This window comes from Bacillus rossius (assembly GCF_032445375.1).
Source record: "Bacillus rossius redtenbacheri isolate Brsri chromosome 4 unlocalized genomic scaffold, Brsri_v3 Brsri_v3_scf4_2, whole genome shotgun sequence".
Taxonomy (NCBI): domain Eukaryota; kingdom Metazoa; phylum Arthropoda; class Insecta; order Phasmatodea; family Bacillidae; genus Bacillus; species Bacillus rossius.
This window is the reverse complement of record NW_026962011.1, coordinates 37,920,209-37,942,317: the sequence shown is the minus strand read 5'-3', so window position 1 is coordinate 37,942,317 and position 22,109 is coordinate 37,920,209. Positions and strand designations below refer to the sequence as shown.

Sequence of the window (22,109 nt, the reverse complement as noted above, 5' to 3'; positions counted from 1 at the left end):
CATGGACGTGTATTACTCCATCATCATTTCTCCGCCATTTAATGTTATGGTTACCATTCAAATATCATAATTGGGCAAATCTCATAGTTGTCACATGCATAACGAGATGACTAAGCATCAGCACAATTCGAGTTGCTGCGCGTAAATATTTCTGTACTCTTACAAATAATTCCTTTGGAAACCAGTTAATAATAAATATTTTGTAATACTAAAATAAATATATTAGAACTTTGAAATACGCTTTTCGAGATAATACTGAGCATTTCTCACGAAAATTGGCGCAAAATACATTCAAGCATAATTGTTCAGCTAACTGTTTACAAATAACTTTCAACTATTGGTAGTACTGGGACAACGCAAAGCATAAGTGCCTGGGGTAATAATCCGAACCCAGTATTACTGCGAACACTATTTTGTAGTGATACAGTTGTTATATGTAAATATGCAAGTTTACATGTATCTGTAATTTTACATGAGTATTTATATTATCTTTGAAAGATTTGTGCAATGGGAGTGCATGACTTGTTGTAAGCTTTTGGTCATACGCCATTGCTAAGCACATGTATGTCTGTAGAAGAAAACCACAAAAACCACACATGACAAAATCACAAATTAAGCAAAAAATTGCTGTTGTCAGGATATAAACACCACGCAATACTCAACAACAGGAATATGGTCAACAAACAAAGAATAACAAAGAAAAATGGACTAATAGAACGGAAAAAAAACCACAAATGATGACAGCACAAAAATACCGAACCCAAAAAATTCAGCACAACAGTTGAAACAAGACAAAAACACAGCAAAACGAAAAGACGAAACAAACACAATAGTTTTCCAAAAACAGAAGAGAACGAAAAAACCCCCACAAATGATGACAGCACAAAAATATTGAACCAAAAAAAAAAATCAGCACAACAGTCAAAACGAGACAAAAACACGACAAAACGAAAAGACGAAACAAACACAACAGTTATTCTAAAACAGAAACAAGCGACGTTTCGGGAACTGCTATCTGCTCCCTTCCTCAGGCAGAGACGCACATGGTACGAAGACACAGGTGCGACTCGTTTCAACTGTTGTGCTGAATTTTTTGGGTTAGGCATTTTTGTACTGTCATCATTTGTGGGTTTTTTTTTTTTCGTTCTGTTAGTCCTTTTTTTTGTTTTTCTTTGTTTGTTGACCATATTCCTGTTGTGGAGTATTGTGTGGTGTTTATATCCTGACAACAGTAATTTTTTGCTTAATTTGTGTTTTTGTCATTTGTGTTTTTTTTAGTTTTCTTCTACAGACATACATGTGCTTAGCAATGGCGTATGTCCAAAAGCTTACATCAAGCCATGAGTATTTATGTTCCATTCACGAAAGAAAAAACATTCGCAGTGCATCCGGCATCCGCGAGGCGCGCTCGTCTCTTTGGTAAAGTGTCGGGGAGGGGGGTATAAACGCTCGTCTCGCTGGAGGGGCGGGTATAAATACCTGGGCCGGCGGATGCCCCGGTCACGCGCTCTCTCGACCGCTGCTCTCGATCGCGCCGCATTCCGAGAATACGAGGGGGCCGCTTCCGAAATAGTAATGTTCCCCTCGCGCGTGACGCAACAAGCCTGGACGCGCGTCACCCGGAGAACACGGCTCCCTCTGTGGTCCGCGCGCGCCCCTGGCGGCCGGCCGACCAACTACAGCAGGCGGTGTTCAGGGGCGCACGACAAATCCTTTACAAGAGCTGCACCATACATCCTTTACTTTCGGAATCGTGTTTTATTTTGTTTTCTTATAATATTACATCACTTTTCTTGTTTAAAATGTTATAAGTGATAGTAAAATAGGGAAAAATAAAAACGTTAATAAAAATAACCGAAAGGCAAACGTAAACTTACGGAGTTATATCATTTTCATAATACGTATTTTTTAGTATTTTGAGACAATTTTTTGTTTGTTTTGATAGCTAACATTTATAAAACATTCACGCTAAATCGAATATTTTTTTTAATGGTCATTGTTATTTACGTTTTTTCTGAATATTCGTTGAGTATCAAACAGATTACGAGCACATTAGTATGACCAACTGCAAACAGGTGGTGATAGCAGTAAGAGTATTAGGATATTATCCATCCAATAGAAATGTGTCCTCTACATTGTGACTGCATTTGCTGAAGAATGTAGGGTTGTGTGTGTTATGGACGGAAAACCCTGTGTATTTGGATTCAGCTTAGCTAAAATTCACACCAACAAAAGGAACTAAATTTTAAGCAAACTGCGGGTGGGTGTACAAATACCCACCTGATTGCAGAGGAGAAACTTATCCATCCTGAAGCGCCGAGTTGATCGGATGCCTGGCGGGAACGAGAGACGCACACCCGAGTGGAAGCAAGAAGTTCGAGCGGAATTTCAGAGATGGCGATGGGAACTAATTATAGAACAATCCAAGACTCTCGTACAAGTTCTTTTCCTTGTGTTTGGCATCGCCTAGTTTCGCGAGAAACGGGAGAGTTGCTGCAAAGTCAGTGAGAAGTGAAATCGGTCAGTCTTCTAGAAAGCGGGTGTAACGCGTTAAGCAAGGAGTTCAACGTCAACACTCTAAAGATTTTTATTTTTACTTTTACAAGAGTAGTCCTAGGAAATCCTGTTGTCGACGATATCACTTATAAAATTTCAGGGCAGGGCTTTGTACTATATGCAATTTTACAAAGCTCTGCCTTGATGTTTTACAAATGGTATCGTTGGTAAAAGGGTTTCCAAGGATTTCTCTTGTAAATACTACAAAATAATTTTACAGTGTAGGCATCTTCCAACGAATAAAGCATTTGTGAACGCCCGGAAGATAAATGTGTAGCGTTTTTACGCGACTGGACCTCAGTCATTACAATTCAATTACCCACTATTAGCCCTGAACATATCCGAAGTTCGCAGCTCGTTCGAGCAACTTCGTCGCTAGCTCATGCAATTTTTCACGATTTTAGAATATTTTAAATGTCGCTTACTTAACTCACCTTTCATTTTAGCTGCTATCCACAGACCTGCCGAAATATATCCTCCCGAAAAAAAAGAAAACAATTAAGAATGAATTTTCCGAGAATTTTAATTTTTTATCAATAATTTTACGTTTAATTCATGTAACATATCCCACATAATCAACCGTTCAGTTTTGGTACGTTCATAAAAATATATTTTTAAAAAAACACATTTTTGTGATAATTTTATTTATGTAACTCCCCCCCCCCCCTCCAACATTACCTGCCTTTGGCTTGGACAGGCGAACACGGATCACTCTGGAATTTTGACTCGGGGTCAGTGAGAGGAGGGTTCCGCTCCGAGCCTTGCTAGTGAGTCAAGCGAGGCCGCGGAGCTGGGGTCGAGTCTCTAGCCTCGCTGGTGCCTCCTGCGCGTCTTCCCCCCCTCCTCCTCCTCAGAGCGACAGGCGCGACAGGCGCGACAGGCACGACAGCGTGAGGTCACCGTACATTGGACGTCAGTAACGCAAGGCCCTCGAGCGCTTCCAAAAGTCTCCACCGGACGTTTAACCAACGAAATACGGAAACGTAACTGCTCGTCCGCCTTCGGCGTGTTCTTAGATGCGTGAGTATCCGCCGAGTACTTTTTCCCTTGACGGTACAATACATCACTGGTGTAGACTCTAATGACGCTGTTGATGACACGGCTTGGCGTCGTGCCCAGAGCCACGGGTGTTAACTTGCCTCGACCTGCGCGAAAGTGTCAAGTGCTTGCCGCTAAGTGCTCTGACAAACATCTCGATGACAAGAGCGAGTCCAGACATTCTTTCCTGGGTAATTTCCATTGAGATTTTTGTTTGTTTAATGCTAACGCAAAGTCAACGTCAGCAAAAAAAAATCCGTCAAATGGAAATACAAAAAAAAACTTGATTTAAGTCCTTAGCATGAATCTTAATTAATTAAGTATTTTAGTCTGATTGCGTGACGATCAGTCGTATGCAAGAAAATAAATAAACTAAACGGGTGTATTCCCAGCTTAATTTTTTATAGTGCGTACCCCTTAAGGCCCCTGTCTACCTGGGCACACATACGGTATGCAGGGCTTAATGAGAAAAAAACACGCGATTTAAAAACGGCTCAAGATATCCGATTGGTGTCTGTTTACGAAAAAAAAAAAAAATTAAGAATACATTGAGAGTATATGAGTATTTCTGTTTCCGTATTTAGTTTTTATACTGTATTTTTAGAAGCGTGAAAATAGCTAAAAACACGTGTTTTCAGAATAATTTTTAGACATTAAACCCTCGGTACAGGTTCTTGAAAGCATTAAACGGACTTGCATTACACCTTTATCTTCATTTCTCTGGCCTCATTAACACTAACAAGGTGGGTCTCATAACCAGTTTAAGGTACAGGGCAAGCCAATCCAGTTGCACACCAACCAGGCGTTAGTAAACCCTCTCGACCGTAGGGCTGTGATTACGTTGCTAACGACTCACATAACCTCTCCCACCCATACTGCATACACACTACAAAATACAGAAGTGAAACTAAACGCCTATTGTACTGGCAATGCGTATTACACATGAGTTGGTAGACTATCTAACTGTAAGGGGTTAATGCAATCCACACTCTCAAGGAAACACTGCCAGATCCGAGAATACCTACAATATACATGCATCAAAATTGTAGGGAGGAATAGTAGGAGAGGCTTGAACATTCATAAATGGATCTTACAATAAGGCAACGTATTACTAACCACGTAATTAAATTCAAATTAAGTGCACTGCATATGTTTCGCATTGTTTCCTGTCTGCTAGGAACTTCACATTTGGTTTTCACCTGTATGAACGGATTTCTCGAAAACGGCGAGCTTTTAAGTTTTTGATTACCTTTTTTATTGTATATTCACTACGCGTGATTAAATTATCAACGAATTTTCCGCGTCACGAAATAAAAATTATCAATAGTTTGGAGCTAAAATCCTTCCATGAAAAAATAGTCGATCTAGAAATGTTTCAAGATTTCCAAAATCTCCCGTTGTCATATTAGTCCAGTGTTTACAATGAATTCGTGTTTGAACTCCTCTTCAAAGGGCTTGTTTTATTAAGAGGAATAATTTTGGAAGACCTTATTGGCTAAAAACGTATTTTTTGTATGGAGTCAAAACCAGTGTCTTTGCGAGAGACCGTCGGGCATATACAGTTACTTGGTTCCATTTTTAATCCTTGAATTTATATGACAATTAATATACTTAATGCACTGTTGAATAGGTTATGTAAATTATTTAATATATTGTCATTACTATAATTAGAAGATATTTTTGTTAATTTATAACAATGGTCCTTTTACATTTGTTGTTTGTTGGCCAATTTTGTCATCAGGTATTTACTAAATACTATTAACAAGCTGTAAACCATCACGCAAGTGATCATAAGTTGACCTTTCTTCAAACCTCCGATGGGCTATAAAAAATAGGCAAATTTACATAACATAAAAATTTTTACTACCAAACGTTTAGCAGAGTCTTACTTATTTTTCTGCGTAATCGCCAAAATGATCAAAGCCTTGTTCTAAGAAGTTAGCCGCCAGTGAAGAGAGGTACAGGGCCAGCGCCTGGATCTCCTTCTTCCTCACGACGCCGCTGTGCGGCGGGTGGACTAATCGCGCGGCGCACTGGCTCCCGCGTCTAGACTTACCGCAGGAGATGAGTGTTTATGCGTAAACAAACGTTGTAAAAATACAATATGAATTCACGTGCGTCTGTCCTTGTGGTTAGTTTCAAAAACTGACACGTGGCCCTCGCCACGAGGCCCCTGCGCGGCTCGGCAAGTGTACTCACCGAGCAACGAGAGCAGACCACACGCCAACCAGATGACGAAACTCATTCCCACCGATCCGGTGCGGATCAGCAGACCCGACGGGGACACGAATATTCCAGAGCCTGTGGACCAATCACAGATCTCAGTCTAAAAATCACCAGTCTATAAATGTTCATTTCTTTACCTTTCTACCCCAGCATGTTATTAAAAAAAAACAGCTTTATCGATAAAAATTATTAGTTCAAATTAAATTTGAAAATTAAACTTTATAAAACAATAACAATTCATTTCAGACGTCATATATTGTGGTTTCAAGCTGTAAAATTTGTTTTAACGATTTTTTGACGCACCTCGTATTGATATTGGAAGCGCAACCGAAAATAATCTGTATATTAAGGGAGCCGTGAGTTAAAAGAGCGTTTCAACCCTTACGTGAATGCTTCCTTTCTCGGGTGGAGCAGTGTTCATAGATATACACTGTTAGAAATCACAGCAAATTTACGGTCTTTTCAACGAAGAGTTCAACTCAAATATAAGAAGAGTTCTTCGTAATTCCAAACTACGCCGTATTTCGACTTCCAGTTGTACATATGTTTCATTCTAAACGAAGGTAAACATACGCGTGGACAAAATAATACTGCAGATTTGACAAGTTTTTAAATATTCTGTTAATGTACCAAGAATATTATTTTGGATTCATGTTCAAAGTAAGTTAATTATTATCCGTAAATTTTCGAAGTTAGACGTAAATTTACAAAGATCCCTGGGTAATTTATAACCAGCATTCTTCGTAAATAGTTTGTGAAAATTGTAAAACAGTGTACTCCACATGAATTTACTTTAAGATTCCGGCAACTGCTGTAGTTTTCAAACAGCTCATAAGTAGAGACCTGAAAAATTCGCGGGTTCATTTCGTGTTATGCTAAAATTCAAATAATTATACCTTAGTGCTGCTTCTGTCATTGGTTCACTGTTAATCTGGAGGACTGAGGACCAATTAGAGACCCTTACTCATAGAAGTGTCGAATCACAGGCCACCCAGTGGAGACGCCTCACAAGTCAGCAGCCAATGAACAGTTGGCATTTTCCCGAGTGTGTAGAGGATATTGGAGTCCATCCTGGAGGTCATTGAACCCGCGAATTTTTCCGGGTCTCTACTCATAAGTAAGATGACGACGATGTGTCAGCGTGAGGGTATGGCTGTCACTCACCTATCATGGTCCCGACGATTAGAGCCACCCCACTGAAGAGTCCCACCCGTCTCTTGAGGTGAAGAGCGTCGTCCTCAGCTGCGTCCGCCCCCTCCAGCTTGTCTCCCCCTGAGACGGCCACTTCGGACATCGCGTCAGCTTCACCTGCGTCAGTTAACACCTGCGTCAGCTCCGCCAACCCCCGTCACCTGCCAGGCCTTCTGAACCAACCACGTCCCTGCACGCACTCTGCTTGGCAGTACAAGGTGTACGTGGCACGCTTTCGGTGGCCATTGTTTAGTGAGACACCTTGGCTTTAGAGGTTAAGGCATCGTCAGGGTTTACAAAGCAAAGATTTATCAATCCTGAAGATGCCTGCTGCAATGCAGAACGAAACGTCGGTAAAATCGCCCACATCGACGCTGCTCAACCTCGATAAAAAACTAAGACAGCTTACGTTTGCAAACAATAAGTTTAATGTATTAAACAGTAAATTAAAAAATATTTATCGCAAAGACAATATTTTTTTTATGTTTCCAAACAATGAAATAGTTTCGCCTTGTTCTGCGTATGTGTCTAGGTTTGCGACAGAGCCTTTACAGGCGTGTGGTGAAAGGATACTGCAAGCACTGAAAGTAGATCTTAAGCAGGGTACCTGAAAACCTTTTTTTTTTAGTGTGAACCAAACAAAGTAATTCTCCTTTCGGCAGACCTCTTACATAACCCGCGTGTGTCTGAAAACTGACGTCACACGGCGCGAAAACAAGGCGAACAGATCACGCTGTCACACGGACGAGGCAAGGAAAAATACGTGTTTTTTTTAATACTGATCTTAGCAGAGTTTAAACGTCCTCACTTCAATAAGGTAAATTAATTCTCATTTTCCCATTCCTTAAACCCCATAGAATAAAACTTGTTATGTAACCGCGTACGTGAAAACTAGTACCACCTACTATAAAAGTGTAGGCATGCCACATAGATTTCATTGTTTTTTTTTTTTTTTTTTAAATAATGTAATTTTTTTCGAGATAGAAAAAATTATATGCACTATAAAGGAGCTCACTTTTAGTTTGCAGTAAATAGCACCCACTGTTGCCAGATAGATACAACCTGGTTTCTAACTTTTAAAAACGTTTTTATACTCGTTAATTATAATTATTTTTAATATTTTAATATTTTTTTTTTTACTTTTATAATAAGATAAAATTACAATTCTAGACATTCTGAAAGAACAAAATAATTTATGCTGAACGCCAATTATTATTTCACAGGAAAAACTAGCTGTAGCATTAGGTCACTATTACAAGGCATGCCATTAAATTATGTGCTATGTTAAAACACAGACATAATTTTTTAATATTAAATTTTATAAAATATATACTGTTGACAGAAACGGTTGAAACCAAGATGGCGTCTTTCAGTTAAGTCTATTTTCAAGTAAAGCTTGTACATTATCAAGTGATGTACTTGAAATAAAACAAGAAAGTAAATTTTTTAAATTTTAATTCTAAATTTTCCTTAACGAAGTACAACGTTTCTGATACTTTTTAAACATTTTCATTGCGTTATAAAGTTGTGTCAAAAAACCTTTTGTGCTTTATAGCGTGTATCTGGCAACAAGGATACATCTAATTGCATTCTTGCATTGGAATGAAAGAGTAGGCCTTAAAATGCACTCAGCAAACTAAGGATGAACACGTTATACATAAGAGATGTGCGGCTCCTGTTGCTTATGCAACTGCGTCGCAACATCTGTGTTGCTGTTGCCTACTTCTCACTTGTCAAGATGGCACAAGTCCTGAGTAATTTAATCCGTGAGAGCATAAGGTCCGATTATAGACGAAGGGGTGAAGCCGAAAGTTGGGGGGGGGGGGAGGCGGGATTTCAGTGAACAGCACGTACCAATATGGAGGCAGTTTGTTTACAAAGATACCAGCTGTACCTGTATTGGAGGTTAAATTGGAGAAAAAAAAATGTTAACTCATATCATTACATTTGTATTATGATGATTCGTTTTGGACTTTTAATATATATAAACATATTAAGCAGTAATATTTTGATCTTATTTTCTTCCAAACAGCTTATCTACAGCTGCTAATAAAAAGCAGGTTAGAGCAGCTGGTACAAAATTTAAACAAACGTCCGCCATATTGGTATGTGAAAATAAAAAAGGCTTCCCGTGAGACGGATGATGCTCCTTAATCTCTGGGGGAGACATGGGGTTGACGAATTACGACTCACCTGTGAAGGTCCCGTCTGCGGCGCCATTCCCAGCACCTGCTGTGCCGTTGACTGCCCCATTGCTGCGTAAATGGACTCCATCCTTGCTGGGTACATTATTTTCTGCAAGAGACCAAGACGACAGGCGTCAGTCAGCACACGACGCCGCCCCGACAGACAGACAGACACTTCGCCGTCAGCAGTGGCGAGGAAAACAAATGAGGTCCCGAGGTGGGAGGGTCTGCTCCAGAATTTAACTTCAGAATTTAGTATTAAAAAAAAGTCCACAAAACCAACACAAATAATACTTCAACTATTATTTTAAAACTCGCGGTATCTGTAATCAAAAGTAGTTTGTAAGGTTCTTCTTTTTATCTCACCCGAGAAATAATGGATTATCACTCAATATGGGTCAGTATGAGGAAAAGTATTTTAACATTGAGTACGCCATGCTTTTTAGAGCATGTTTTCTGTAAAATAATTTTCGAAAGGATAGAGAAGAATTTAAAGATGGAGATGACAGTGTACGAAGTCTAAAAGCGCAGTTAAGCCTTTTCGCGAGGAAGGAGACCTCGATTGGCAACATTATAATGTTATGGGGGATATGTTAAATACGCGTACGAAGGCTCTCTTAACGTCCCTACGCCACTAGCAACCACTGCGCAACAAATTTTTCATACCAAAAAAAAATAATTGCTGTCCAAAAAAATAATTACATGTTAAAATTGAACTATATGTTAATGCTTAGTGGCTCTTGAGTGCTTATTGCAATAACAGGAGGACCCCAGGTGAGGAGTCTATGGCTGCCCGGCCAGGAGGTCGCCTTGTATTGCCCCGTTACTACTCACGCCGTACACCGCTGATTAGTTTTGGGGTTTCGCATTAATTGTTTGGGTGCCGAGAATAGGGGGGGTGTGCTGGTTCCATTATTGCTCACACATTACGGACACCACTAACAATGCAATGATTAAATAAATTTTAGCTTTAAGTAACCCTCAGGGAATCGAAACCATGTTATTGTTGCAAGACGAAACGGTCATCCACCACTAATAGGATATAGGTCAATGAAAGGGATATAAAATAGCCTACATCATCACATTCTAATATATTTATTGGCGTACTAAAATTTTAATCCGCATCTACCAATTTTATTTTATTCTTAATTTACTCGTGTTTTACTTAAAGAAAATTAAAATTCCAAAACTTTAGGGCTCTCGATACATATAAAATATATTTAACAATACATATATACATGCACAGGCCATATAAAATATTGAATAATTTCTGGGTTTTCTATTAGCAGTGATTTGACTGTAACAATTAATACCTAAGACAAAGTAACACGATTAAAGTAAACGTTCTTTTTCATTTCAAATTCAGTTACTACATCTGTCAGCAAAAAAAAAATGTTTAATACTATTGCGAATTTTAAACTTAAAAACAAACTTTATTTTCAAATTACATGTGCTTTTTACCTCTACCATGTTTGCAAATGTCCAGATGCAAATTCAAGTTATCAGGTCTTAAAGCGTTTATTAATATCATGCAATTTTTCTTCTTAACATGCTTGTTTTCCATCACTATTAACTATTAATTATTTACAATATGTTTGTGTGCGCCAAACGTCCATGGCCAAGTTGTTGCCAATTAATGAGTGGAAACTTTTATTTTGCAAACAAGCTAATACTTGGCAACATTATGTGAAAGAGAAGAAAAACTTATCGGTGGAATGTTTTGAAACCAAACGTATTTCTGTTTATTTTCCGTCAAATCGGTTTCGGCTGTGTCAAGCCCTGTTTATTTGCACTAGGTTCTTCTAGGACGTTCTGAACGAGATGTGAAGTCCAGAGAGTAACAATCGCAAGAAAATGAAGAAGAGCGATCTGGAACGTGGAAAACAGCGAAACTGCGAGTCACGCAGCGAACCCAACGGCATGAAGTCCCGGAGTCGAGTGTGAGTGCGACCGTGAGGGGATGCCAAGACGTCCAACCCCCCCCCCCCCCTCCTTCATCCTACGCTTCCCCTCCAGCGCCTAGCCTGGGGTGGGAGGGAAGGAGAGCGCGTGCCACGCAGCTAGGCGGTAAAAATAGAAACTACGGCGACGAGACACCATACGAAGATAGCCTCACTGCAGCCCGGGTTGACCCACTGTCCAGGCGGATTCGACCGAACATAACCTCACTTAGTCGCGAAGATTTACCAAATTTCCCTCCAAAAATTGCTTGGATGCATTTATTTTTAACCACGATTTACATATACACGTTGTATTAAATAATTTGGCCAGTCAGTGATCAAAGATCGGCGTGTTAAGTCAACTGAATTTGTTGAACTTTACTGAAAAACAATACCAAACCTTAAATAACTATGAAGAAATAATAAGCCATACCAAATAAGTATTAGTTATCCTGGCTAAAATTCATACTCGAGATAGGTAAATTTAAGTCGTTGCAATATCTCATATTTCGGATTTTGAACCAATCGATTATTGTATCTTTAACTATTGAGCACTATGACTCAAATATGTGGAAAGAGAAGTCAATTTTCCTCGGAAGGTTACGTTTCAGAAATCTACACCGTATTAGCAAGCCAGGAAAAAAGTAATTTCTGACAAGTAAAACAGAGGGTTACACCACAAATCTGTGCTTAAAACTGAAACTCAACGAATTAATTTGTATATGAGAACTACTGATAAATCAGTGAACATTAGCACCATTGGAATACAATGATACAGGCACAAGTTTGTCAGTTTTAACACATTAACAGTTAAAACCTTCACTGATTTTGAACAGTTCCAATTATTTAGAATTTGGAGTAAGAGTTATAGGATATCAGAAGATTTTAGGTATATGTTTATATTAATATTTTTGATTTTAATATTTTTTTTTAATTATTGTTCTGCACAGTTTATTGGCACAGCTACAAGAGACATTCATTTGGCGAGATTAACGGAAAAGATTCGAAATGTTTCAAATGGATTAGCTGTCGTGTGTGCCAACCGACGCCAGCACACGGATCAAACAGCCTCACGAGATGCAGTCGTTACCTAGACTGTTGTGCACGGACCGCGACGAACACAGGAGCTGCCAGATCTTGCCTTTCATCGTCCGCCGGGGCCGGCCTCTCCTCTCTTACTGGCCGAGCACGACCTTCCCCCCCTCCCAATCTCACCCTAGCGGAGAGGGGGCGAAACGCGTTCTCCCGCCATTCTCCACGAGTTCCCGGCGTCGCCGTTCGGAGCGCCACTTGCCTCCATTGTTGCCGCTGGCGTCCCATAGTTCCGGTATTGTACCAGTTGTTCGATCCTTAGTGCCATTAAAAAAAAAATTATTTTTTTTTTGCTTCCTGGCGCACTAAATTGCCACAATTTCGCACAATCCACTATATATATATATATATATATATATATATATATATATATATATATATATATATATATGAACATGCTTAAAAAAAGAAGCTTTCCCCTCATTTTATCGTAGTTCTTGTAGTCTATTGTGTGTGAAAATAATAAAGCTCCGAAAGAATTTTAGGCCCACACATGTCTTAATTATGTATTACAGATCAACATTAATACGAACTATTAACATGATGTTTACAATTTCCTACTAGGACGCTAGCTTAACTGAAATTTTTTACCGCGTTGACTTCGAAAATCGTATTTTTTTTTTTGTAAAAAAAAGCATCCGCCGTATTAATTAAACAAAGATTAATTTAGGTATGTAGGTAATCGAATGAAAAACTTATATATTATATATGATTTACTTTTTGTAGAACATCAGAATGTAATCGAAAATAACGTAACGTACGGGAGTTTCGCTCCCTCCAACTAGCAACGTTGCGTTTTTAACAAACGCCTGTGCGTGCTAAGCGGTCTTTTTTTTTCTGGTAATTTAGTCCTAACCTCCTTCATTCACACGTTCCCCCGGACCGCCAGCATGAGTGAAATGCGCACGAGACATTTTTGTTCGCACGTGAAGGTCGCGTGTCGCGTGTTGCCGCTTGTCCCGCCGCGCCGCCAGTGGCGCTGCGGGCGGCGAACAAGGAAAACAGTCCTGGATGGCGGGACTTCTTGCTCGCGGTCCGCTCGAGTGGGTAGCTGGCGACACGACCGGAAAACGCCCGGCTGTGGGATTCAGGCGAAACGTTCTGCTTCCTCGAACCGCAACAATACTACGAGCGGGAATCTGAGCTTAAACGTGTATATGCGTCATCGTTCGGAAAATGCAATACAGAAAATAACCACTTAAACATTTATAGGCATGTAAATATTACTATGCATACTCTTTAGGCCCGAATTAAAAATGTGCGTAAACTTTTTTTGACGTGACAACGTCTAATAAATCGACGAACTCCGGCTGCACGCACCAAAAGTGTCCCGTAACGCACATTGTCCCGTTATGCTGTGTCCCGTTACGCTCATTGTACGCTTGCGCCGCATCAATCTTCCACTCGATTGGAACAACCATCGATTTGACTTTTTCGAGGCACATTAAACTTGAAACACTCCCATTCGTTTCCTATTTTTCCTATCCTTAACAGAATAACACAGATTGGAAGAAGTTAAATAGCAAACATGTTAAAAGTTATAGTTAAAATAATATCTTCGTTCAAGTAATAAACATATTTGAATTAATGAGTTCAAATAAAAGTAAATTTATTAATTAAATTGTAGGTTTCATTTCACTCCTTTGTATCCATACAAAATAGTGATAATTCAATAAAAATGGTTCAATTTTATTCATAAAAGTATGCAATCATTTCATCAATGTTTTGTTATGACGTTGTCACGTTAAACTATCGTCCGTAAACCGACTTTACAGACAACCAATTTTACTTACAAATATTTCGTACTCATAATATCTAGTTTCCATTTGTCTTAAGGCATAATCAAATGATACACTAAGCAAAAAATATTTATTGGTTCGCAATTTTTTTTTTAACAAACCAGTGAGTGCTCCATCATTTATAAAAAAATTATATATATAAATTCTTGGGGGACAATGTTATCAAAGAAATATGTTTCGCAAACGTAGATACACAAGGTACAATTAAATATTTATGTCTTAAAAATCATTTAAGTTTCATCGCCATCTTTGTTTACCTACTTCGATCATTGATATGTTAGTAAAATACAGAGAAAAATTATCACCCTCAAACGTAGGAACGTGCTCTTCTGGTTTGTAAAGCCGTAGCTCTCAATTTAATATTATAAAGCTCTTTTCGTAATGTAAAAATTCACACATTCTAAATATCTAAAAACTGAAACCCCAGTTTGTTGAATCATCATATTTTATGAGAAGTGGAATTTTAACTTTTTTGTTTTCTTTATTTTGTTCAGTAGCTGAAGTTGTTGTAACCGGTGTGATCTTAGTACCTAAACGTGTATCATTTGGACGGACGTGTTTGGGCCGGCCGACGCATTTCAATAAGTCGATAGGTCGCCAGGACTACGCAGTATTTATTTTCTCTCGAGGCTGTGGAAAAACTAAGCCGTAAAAAAATAAATAAATAAAAAATAAAAAATATAAAAAGCCTTATTTACTGGGGACCAAAATAAGTAAATGAAAATATCTGGCAACTGACTCCTTGCATCATATGTTAACTCTGTTATAGTCGCCAAGGAACTGTAAGATAAATAACGTGGGTAATTTATGATTAAATACCAATAGATAGTAAAAGTGTTATGAAAATCACTGCTGGTTAAAACTTATTGAATATTTAATTTGAAAATGTATTCAAAAGTCTTCTGGAATTACATATATAGCCTATAAAATAAAATAAATATTTTACTTCAGCGAGCTACTATAAAATAAAATTAGTGCAGGAAATTTTACTCTGTATTGAAAGGAAAATGGGGAAATATTGTTTTGTTCAACAAGTGACTTTACATCTTTGTTGACGCCGCGGAGTGAGTGAGTGGCGAGAAGTGATTCACGACTCGGTACTTAAAACGAAGGAAGGCTTTATGCCTTCACCCTGCCGCGACCTTGGCGCGCGGTGTCGTGGTGTTAAGACCCGCCGCGGCGCGCTAGCTCCGACCGCCGCCGCCGCGCGCGCTCGTGTCGCAACCCCCGCAGAGGCGTGCCGCCGGTCACGTCCGCCAGGGTCAGTGTCGCCAACCGTCGCTAGCCGTCCGCACTTACTATCCAAACATTCCCCAACTTTACAACAATACACCACTTGGGCATGTACCTACTGTATTATTGACGTGACAACGTCTGATAAATCGATGAACGCCGGCTGCACGCACGAAAAAGTGTCCCGTTGCGCTCATTGTTCCGTTACGCGGTGTCCCGTTACGCTCATTGTTCCGTTACGCTGTGTTCCGTTACGCTGTCGGCGAGTGCAGTAATAATATGCTATGTTACAATTGACTAAAAAATTATGGTGATTCATATAATTGATGATAGATGTTTGATTACAGTTTATTTATATGAAAACTTGTTCATAGTTATATTTAAACTTTATAGCTAAACGCCAGTTTTTTTAAAATTAATTACAAGTCATCTACACGTGAACTGTTTCGTCGACTGTTTATAAAGTGAAGTGAAAAGTTAATGTGGTTTTCATTGCTTATTACAAAAACAATTTCGGCAATAAAGGTTAATTTTTCTTGCATTTTAAAAATCTGATTACTAGTATAATTTCAAGTATTTATTCTTTTATTATTAAAATAAAAAATGATTCAATTTTATTCATAAAAGTATGCAATCATTTCATCAATGTTTTGTTATGACGTTGTCACGTTAAACTATCGTCCGTAAACTGACTTTACAGGCAACCAATTATTTTCTTTACCTTAAGACGCATGTATCGTGTAGTCTCTAAATTCATGACTATACAGAGTGAGTCTGAATTCGACCGACAAACTTTGGCTACAGGTTCATCAGGAAAACCTCTCTACCACACATGGTCTAAAGTGCTTCCTAAGGCAGGTAAAAGTCTTTGAAGTTAGTGCTGAACAAATTTTTCAAAGTAAATAATAAAGACTGTATTTAATGTGGAACACTGAGCATCGTGATTATGTTGATTTGAATGATGTTCTACAACCACCACGAATTTTGTGGCTGTAGGAAAAAAAAATTTTTTGTTAAAATAATGAGCAACACCTTGATTTTCACGTATTTTTGAGAAATGTCACTACCCTCAATTAACTACTACCAATTTAGTCACATTTATACATAAAGGGAGCGCTTCAAGCCCCTGAAACTTCAAGGATGCATGTGACAAAATTGACCGACATGCTTTAAGGCCCCCGCCTACCTGGGCACACATCCGGTGCGCCGAGCTTTCAAAAAAAAATACATGCTATTTGAAAACTACTAAAGATATCCCAGTCGTGCATTTAAGAATACGCTGAGGGCGGATAGTTGTTATGTTTTCGTATCTTTGTTTTAAACTGAATTTTTGAAGAGTGTAAATGGCTACGACGCCAGTTTTCAGGATAATTTTTAGGCATGAAACATCCAATACAGTTTCTTTAAAGCACTTCGTCTTCATTTATTCGTCATTGATAAAATGCCATGGTTGTCCCGTACACGTCGAGAAAACCGTGCGTCAGTTCTTAGAGGCGACACCGCGCTGGAAGCACCAGCGAGCGTCGCACTTATCGCATTGCCCAACTAAAGGCACCGCTCCACTGACCCCCGGAGCTCTGCAGCTCGCTTCGTCCCTGGCGGTCCTCGATGGACCGTGACGTCGTCAGGGTGTGTTGGGGGGGGGGGGGGGTTCGAGACAGCACCGCCCGCCAATACTTCTCTCGCGGAGTTAGGAACTGTCAGCAGACGGAACACTACGAAGTGCCTATGATGTACATTCTGTATTGCACTGACCCGAACAAGCCCGAATATCTACCTTCGGCCAACTTCGTCAGTTTTTTTTTTGTTTATTACTTTACAAAATTGTGGATGGTTGGTTATGTTAGGTTAGTATAGATAAATTAAAAAATACTGTCAAATCATTTTAATGCCGACGTTGTTGGCCGAAGGTATAGATATTCGGGCTTGTTCGGGTCTGTGCAATACAGAATGTACATCGTAGGCTTCCCGAATACCATCACGTAGTTGAAGACACGTTTCAACCTCGCCAGCGCCATGTTTCCCCGCCCAAAACATTGCTCGATAACGTCAGATGATGGTTAGTAAGTATGAATTAGAATCTCAGTCGTTAAACACAGGTTATTTAAAACTGTTTCCACAAACGCAAACTCTGCCCTTCAGCCAATGTTCTGGGCGTCTTACCAACATAGTGCAACAATTAGCTAATGGAAAAAAATGGGGTTTCACACACCATGTTATCGTGCAGACGTGGCCACATCCTGACTTCTCTAACCTCACTTCCGCTTTCACGCGCAAACACTTAGCACATTTGAGGGTAGCGGTGGGCCAATCCCTATTAACTGTGATAATTCATACTTTTTGTACTTAGGATCTCGGAATTTTATATTTTATCTTCTGCAACATCGTCCATTCGAAAACCTAGTTCATTCTTCCTATCGCCTTCCTAGCCTGCGACGTAGAGTATCGATTTAGCAGTCAACGAATCGATGTATCATTTACTTTTTAACGACTCTGCCAATCACTAGTTTGCAGTGTAGTACATCGTGGCAGCGAAAACACTACTACCTTTATAATTTATATTTTATAATTTTTAAGCCTCAGGGCCAATAATAAAACTCGCATTCTGAACGTACTGGGTTAAACACCAGTCCGACATTTTGATCCCTAAATTTCGCCAGACGAATTTTCCTGCACTTTTTCATAATATGAAGACCTCGCTGTCACCGTGACTCAGAGCTCACATAAAACAAAATTAAACAAAAAAAATACTCGCAGTTTAGTCTGGAATGCAAGATGATTTGTAATAAACTTGTTCGAATTTAAATTAAAATTTATTAAATATAAAAAAATTAAACTAAAATTGAAAATTAAAAACGAGAATATTAAATTGTTTTTTGGCTCCTAGCTTAATCACAAATATTGTATCATAATTTGTACTAATCATAATAAACTACAGATGAAGTATAGTGTTTTAAAGGAAAGTCTATTAGGACTACACCTATTTTACATAATTTACTCTAAATAAAAAAATCTAATTTTGATCTATAGCTAAAATGACTGAAGTAAATAATACAGCGATTTTTGTAATTTTGTTATTAGCTCTAACAAATATAATTTCTTTAAATACTTAGAAAATGAGGTTTAAAACAGATTTTTTTTTTGTGATGAGCCCTGTGAATGGCGCGATATTGTCTGGTAGGGCCTACCAGGATGAATTCTTCAAAAAAGTGCACAAATAAGTCTGTGCTTGCTGTACGTTTTACCTTTCAACCGGATTGCTTGTGATTGGTTCATTTGAATTTTGTTATTGGTTTATTATCCTTCGGGGCGTGTCTAAACTACCAATGGTCTAATGAGAACGCAGTTGTATGTATTCTCTAAATATTAACGTGAATTATGAAGGTCTCTAGTTACCATTCATATTGATCCTATCATGGGACAGCAGAGATTCACGCCTGCTCCGTGTCCGGTTGCGTGTGTGTGAGAGAGAGAGAGAGGGAGAGAGAGGGAGAGAGAGAGAGAGAGAGAGAGTGAGAGTGAGAGAGAGAGGCTAGCTGTTAGCAACATTACGTGTTCTTCGGAGGGCGATAAATTCCTCCAGTTATCATCTGGCTCTGGCGAGAACAAGCCCCAGTCTCACAGTGTCCGGAGATAATGGGCATTAACAGTCCCGCTGCGGATACAAACTTAAACGAGTAATATGTTGCAATTAGTGAGTTCCTCTTCCCCCCCCCCCTTCTCCGCCATTTTTTTTCAGACCTCTCTACTTTGCTTCGAGAATAACAAAATGGAGATAGAGTGCGCTTGATTGCTAAACGTAATTTAGCTTGTTTAGTAACGAGCGAATCGAAAGTAAAAAAAAAAAGCATTCGCTTTACACTTTGGGGGTTTCTGCCCTAAGGAGGATACTGTTACGGCTTTGCCCTTTGGGGGAGGGGGAGCTACAACCCTAATGTCCACCCACTGGCGACTTCGCCTCCAATTTCGCTCCCAAACTTCTACTCCGGCAGGATATTCATTCCACGCTGGGGGCAGTGCTACGATGATCCCTACCACTCTGGTTCTGGGGTAGAGCGCCCGCCTTGTGACTTGTAGGACCCGGGTTCGCACCCCGGCTCCTCCAAGGCGGATTGCCCAGAAAACCTTGCAGGGTGGCTTCCAAATTGTGAGCCCGTTTCTTTTTCTATAGGGCTCCCCATGCGGGGGTCATCCGGGGGTTTCTCCGGGGTCGCGGAGTTTTGCATTTTTTCCGCATGTTAGAAATAAAACTTCATCAAAAGAACAAAAATTAAACAAAAATTAGATGAACAACAATTTCGAAAAAAAAATATTATTTTGAATATGTTCTTAAATAAATTACACACTAACTGTTAACAAATTATGAGAGTATAATTATTGCAATTCTTCTTCAAGATAGTCGTAGTTTTGAGATTGTTTTAAAATGATTAGTAAATACTTTGTTACGCATTGGTATTTTCAGGTAAAAATCCAAACTGCTTTACCACGCGACAAGCATGTGGGGTCACAAGTACGTGACTGCGGACTCGATTAACTGGCTTTGATCAAACGAGGTTCCGTATTATCCGAGCCGACCTAAAGCTCTGTTACCAGCTGAAACATTTGCTGTGGATTCAGATAATTGTCTAAAACCTAAAGAAACTTAACCTTGAAGATGCCATTTCAGCTCTTTGACACGGAGACGGATCTCCAAAAACATTTCAGTATCGCGTCTGCTGTTTCCCCAGTGCACTGAAACGCAACAAATGACAGCCAATGAGAGTAAATTTCACGGATGCGATGGGCTCCGAGCCCACAATTGGAGTAGAGGATTGATGATTGTCACCACCATCTTGGAATCTGACGTCACGGCGGCCATCTTGAATGATTTTGACCTTCAAAATTTGCCAAAAATGATTCATGCTTTGCCAAAATTGTCCCAAAATTTCCAGTTCTTAGGAATTGGGAATCTATGACGTTTTGAGGTCTTTTCAAGCTGTTGACATTTTTTAGGACTGAAACGGGAAATTGTTTCCTCAAAATTGGAATTTTCCCTCAAAATCGGGACATTTTCTTTTTCTGAATTTTTTGCGGATTTTTTTAAAAATGGCGAATTTTGAGTCTTTTTGAAGTTTAATGTCAAGGTCATCCATGATGGCAGCCGTGACGTCACAATCCAAGATGGCAGCGACAATCATCTATCCTCTCCTTAAAACTTTTGCTCGGAGCCACTTTTATATACTACTGAGCTTCGTGATCATAACATGGCTAGGATTAAAATATATAATAAAAAATATACCACAAAGTAATGATATATATAACATCAGCTATTATTGTGCTTGAAACAATTGTTAACGTATTTATAACATGAAGAAATAACAACCGCAGCCAAACACGCTGCTTCTAATGGCAGCACGGAGTAACTGTACATTGGCGAGTGTATCCTTACAGGTCCACGTCCACATGCGTGCCATTGTAGGTACTCCCGTCTCCGTGTCGTCTTATCACGGACATTTCTGGTTGGGTGGAAAAAAAAAATGAAGATATTACTGGGCCAACTGGAAACCAGTGTCCGGGATTTGTTTTTTTTTTTTTTCCCCGGGGTTGCCGTGGTCCGCACCAACTCGGGTTACTCAGGCTCGCCGGTCCCGGAAGGCAGAGATGAGCGCGCAATCGCTGCTGACCGCGCGTGGCAGGAATGTCGGCGGCAACAACCAGGGAGTCAGCACATCCCCCTTCCCTCCCGCAGCACGTGTTTGCAACTGTCAGCCTTATCGACCAGCGCGCCGCCGCCTCGGACTGCACACCCGGCGAGGCATCATCAAAGGCGGCTCCGGGCTCTGACAGAACCCAACACCCGAATACGGCGTGTCCGTCAAACAACGTCCCGGTCATACATTTAAATACTAAAGAGTGTCGTCATATGTCATAAGAAATAAGAAGACCTATGACATATGGCGAAGCTACACTTTTGAATTATCAAAGAAGAGGCTTGAACCTTTTGACAGCTGGATACACGAACAATCAATCATTGATGGAAGACTCACTTTCCGATACGGAATAATTACGAAAGTTTATCTGCGAATTCCTACACAAGTTTCTTGGCTGTTCTTCTTGTGTATGCGTAATCGAACAGTCGGATTGAATTTAATTCTTGTACTTGAAAGGAAATGTATAAGGAGTATTAAACAAGCAAAATAAACCAGATATCTCTAAAAAAAAAAAAAAAAGGAATAAAATGATAACGGAAAAGCTATACATGCCCTGGAAACTTGAATAAGTCAGATAAAAGGAACCGATTTATTTATTATATAATATAAACTGTATTATATTATATATATATAATCTTGTGTGTGTCTATTATAAATTGTGTACTACAATTAAAACATACTGCCCTTGCAAACCTTGAAAAAAGGATTATATCCATAGTAGTTTTAAGTAATATATAACCCATAATAAATTTCTTTATAAGCTATAAGATAATCTGTCGGTTCAAGGTTACAACTACTAAAGAGTAACTCAAACAGGTTTACGGTACAGCTTTATCGTTTTCTCGCTCGCAACGCCACCTACGCAAAAATGGTAACTTCTGAACGTAAAGCGTTTTTTTCGTGTTCTGTAATTTGCTAAGAGTGAATACAGTTGCTACATGATTTTAAAAGCCAGAAGACTACTGGCTTGGTCGTAACAGTCGATTTGGAGATATAGTCAAAATGTCGGATCTCCAGAAACATTTCAGTATCGCGTCTGCTGTTTCCACAATGCACTGCGCAACAAATGGAAGCCACACGGCTAGGATTATATATATATATATATATATATATATATATATATATATATATATAGAGAGAGAGAGAGAGAGAGAGAAA

The 22,109-nt window shown here is 39.3% G+C and overlaps 1 protein-coding gene across 6 annotated transcripts in view; it reads right to left on the bottom strand.

The window, feature by feature from the left end:
* Positions 1-22,109, bottom strand: part of LOC134542491 (b(0,+)-type amino acid transporter 1) — a 112,147-nt gene that overhangs the window by 69,565 nt on the left and 20,473 nt on the right. For 4 of the 6 annotated variants that reach the window (XM_063386829.1, XM_063386828.1, XM_063386827.1 and 1 more), the window contains exons 2-4: positions 9,205-9,306; positions 6,985-7,128; positions 5,794-5,895 (exon numbers count right to left, since the gene is read on the bottom strand). In XM_063386829.1, coding sequence (XP_063242899.1) covers positions 5,794-5,895; positions 6,985-7,128; positions 9,205-9,306 — 348 coding nt within the window. Of the gene's footprint in view, positions 1-5,793; positions 5,896-6,984; positions 7,129-9,204; positions 9,307-10,658; positions 11,136-12,227; positions 12,328-22,109 lie in introns of those variants that run through there. The other 2 variants (XM_063386826.1, XM_063386824.1) reach the window with 2 other exon arrangements.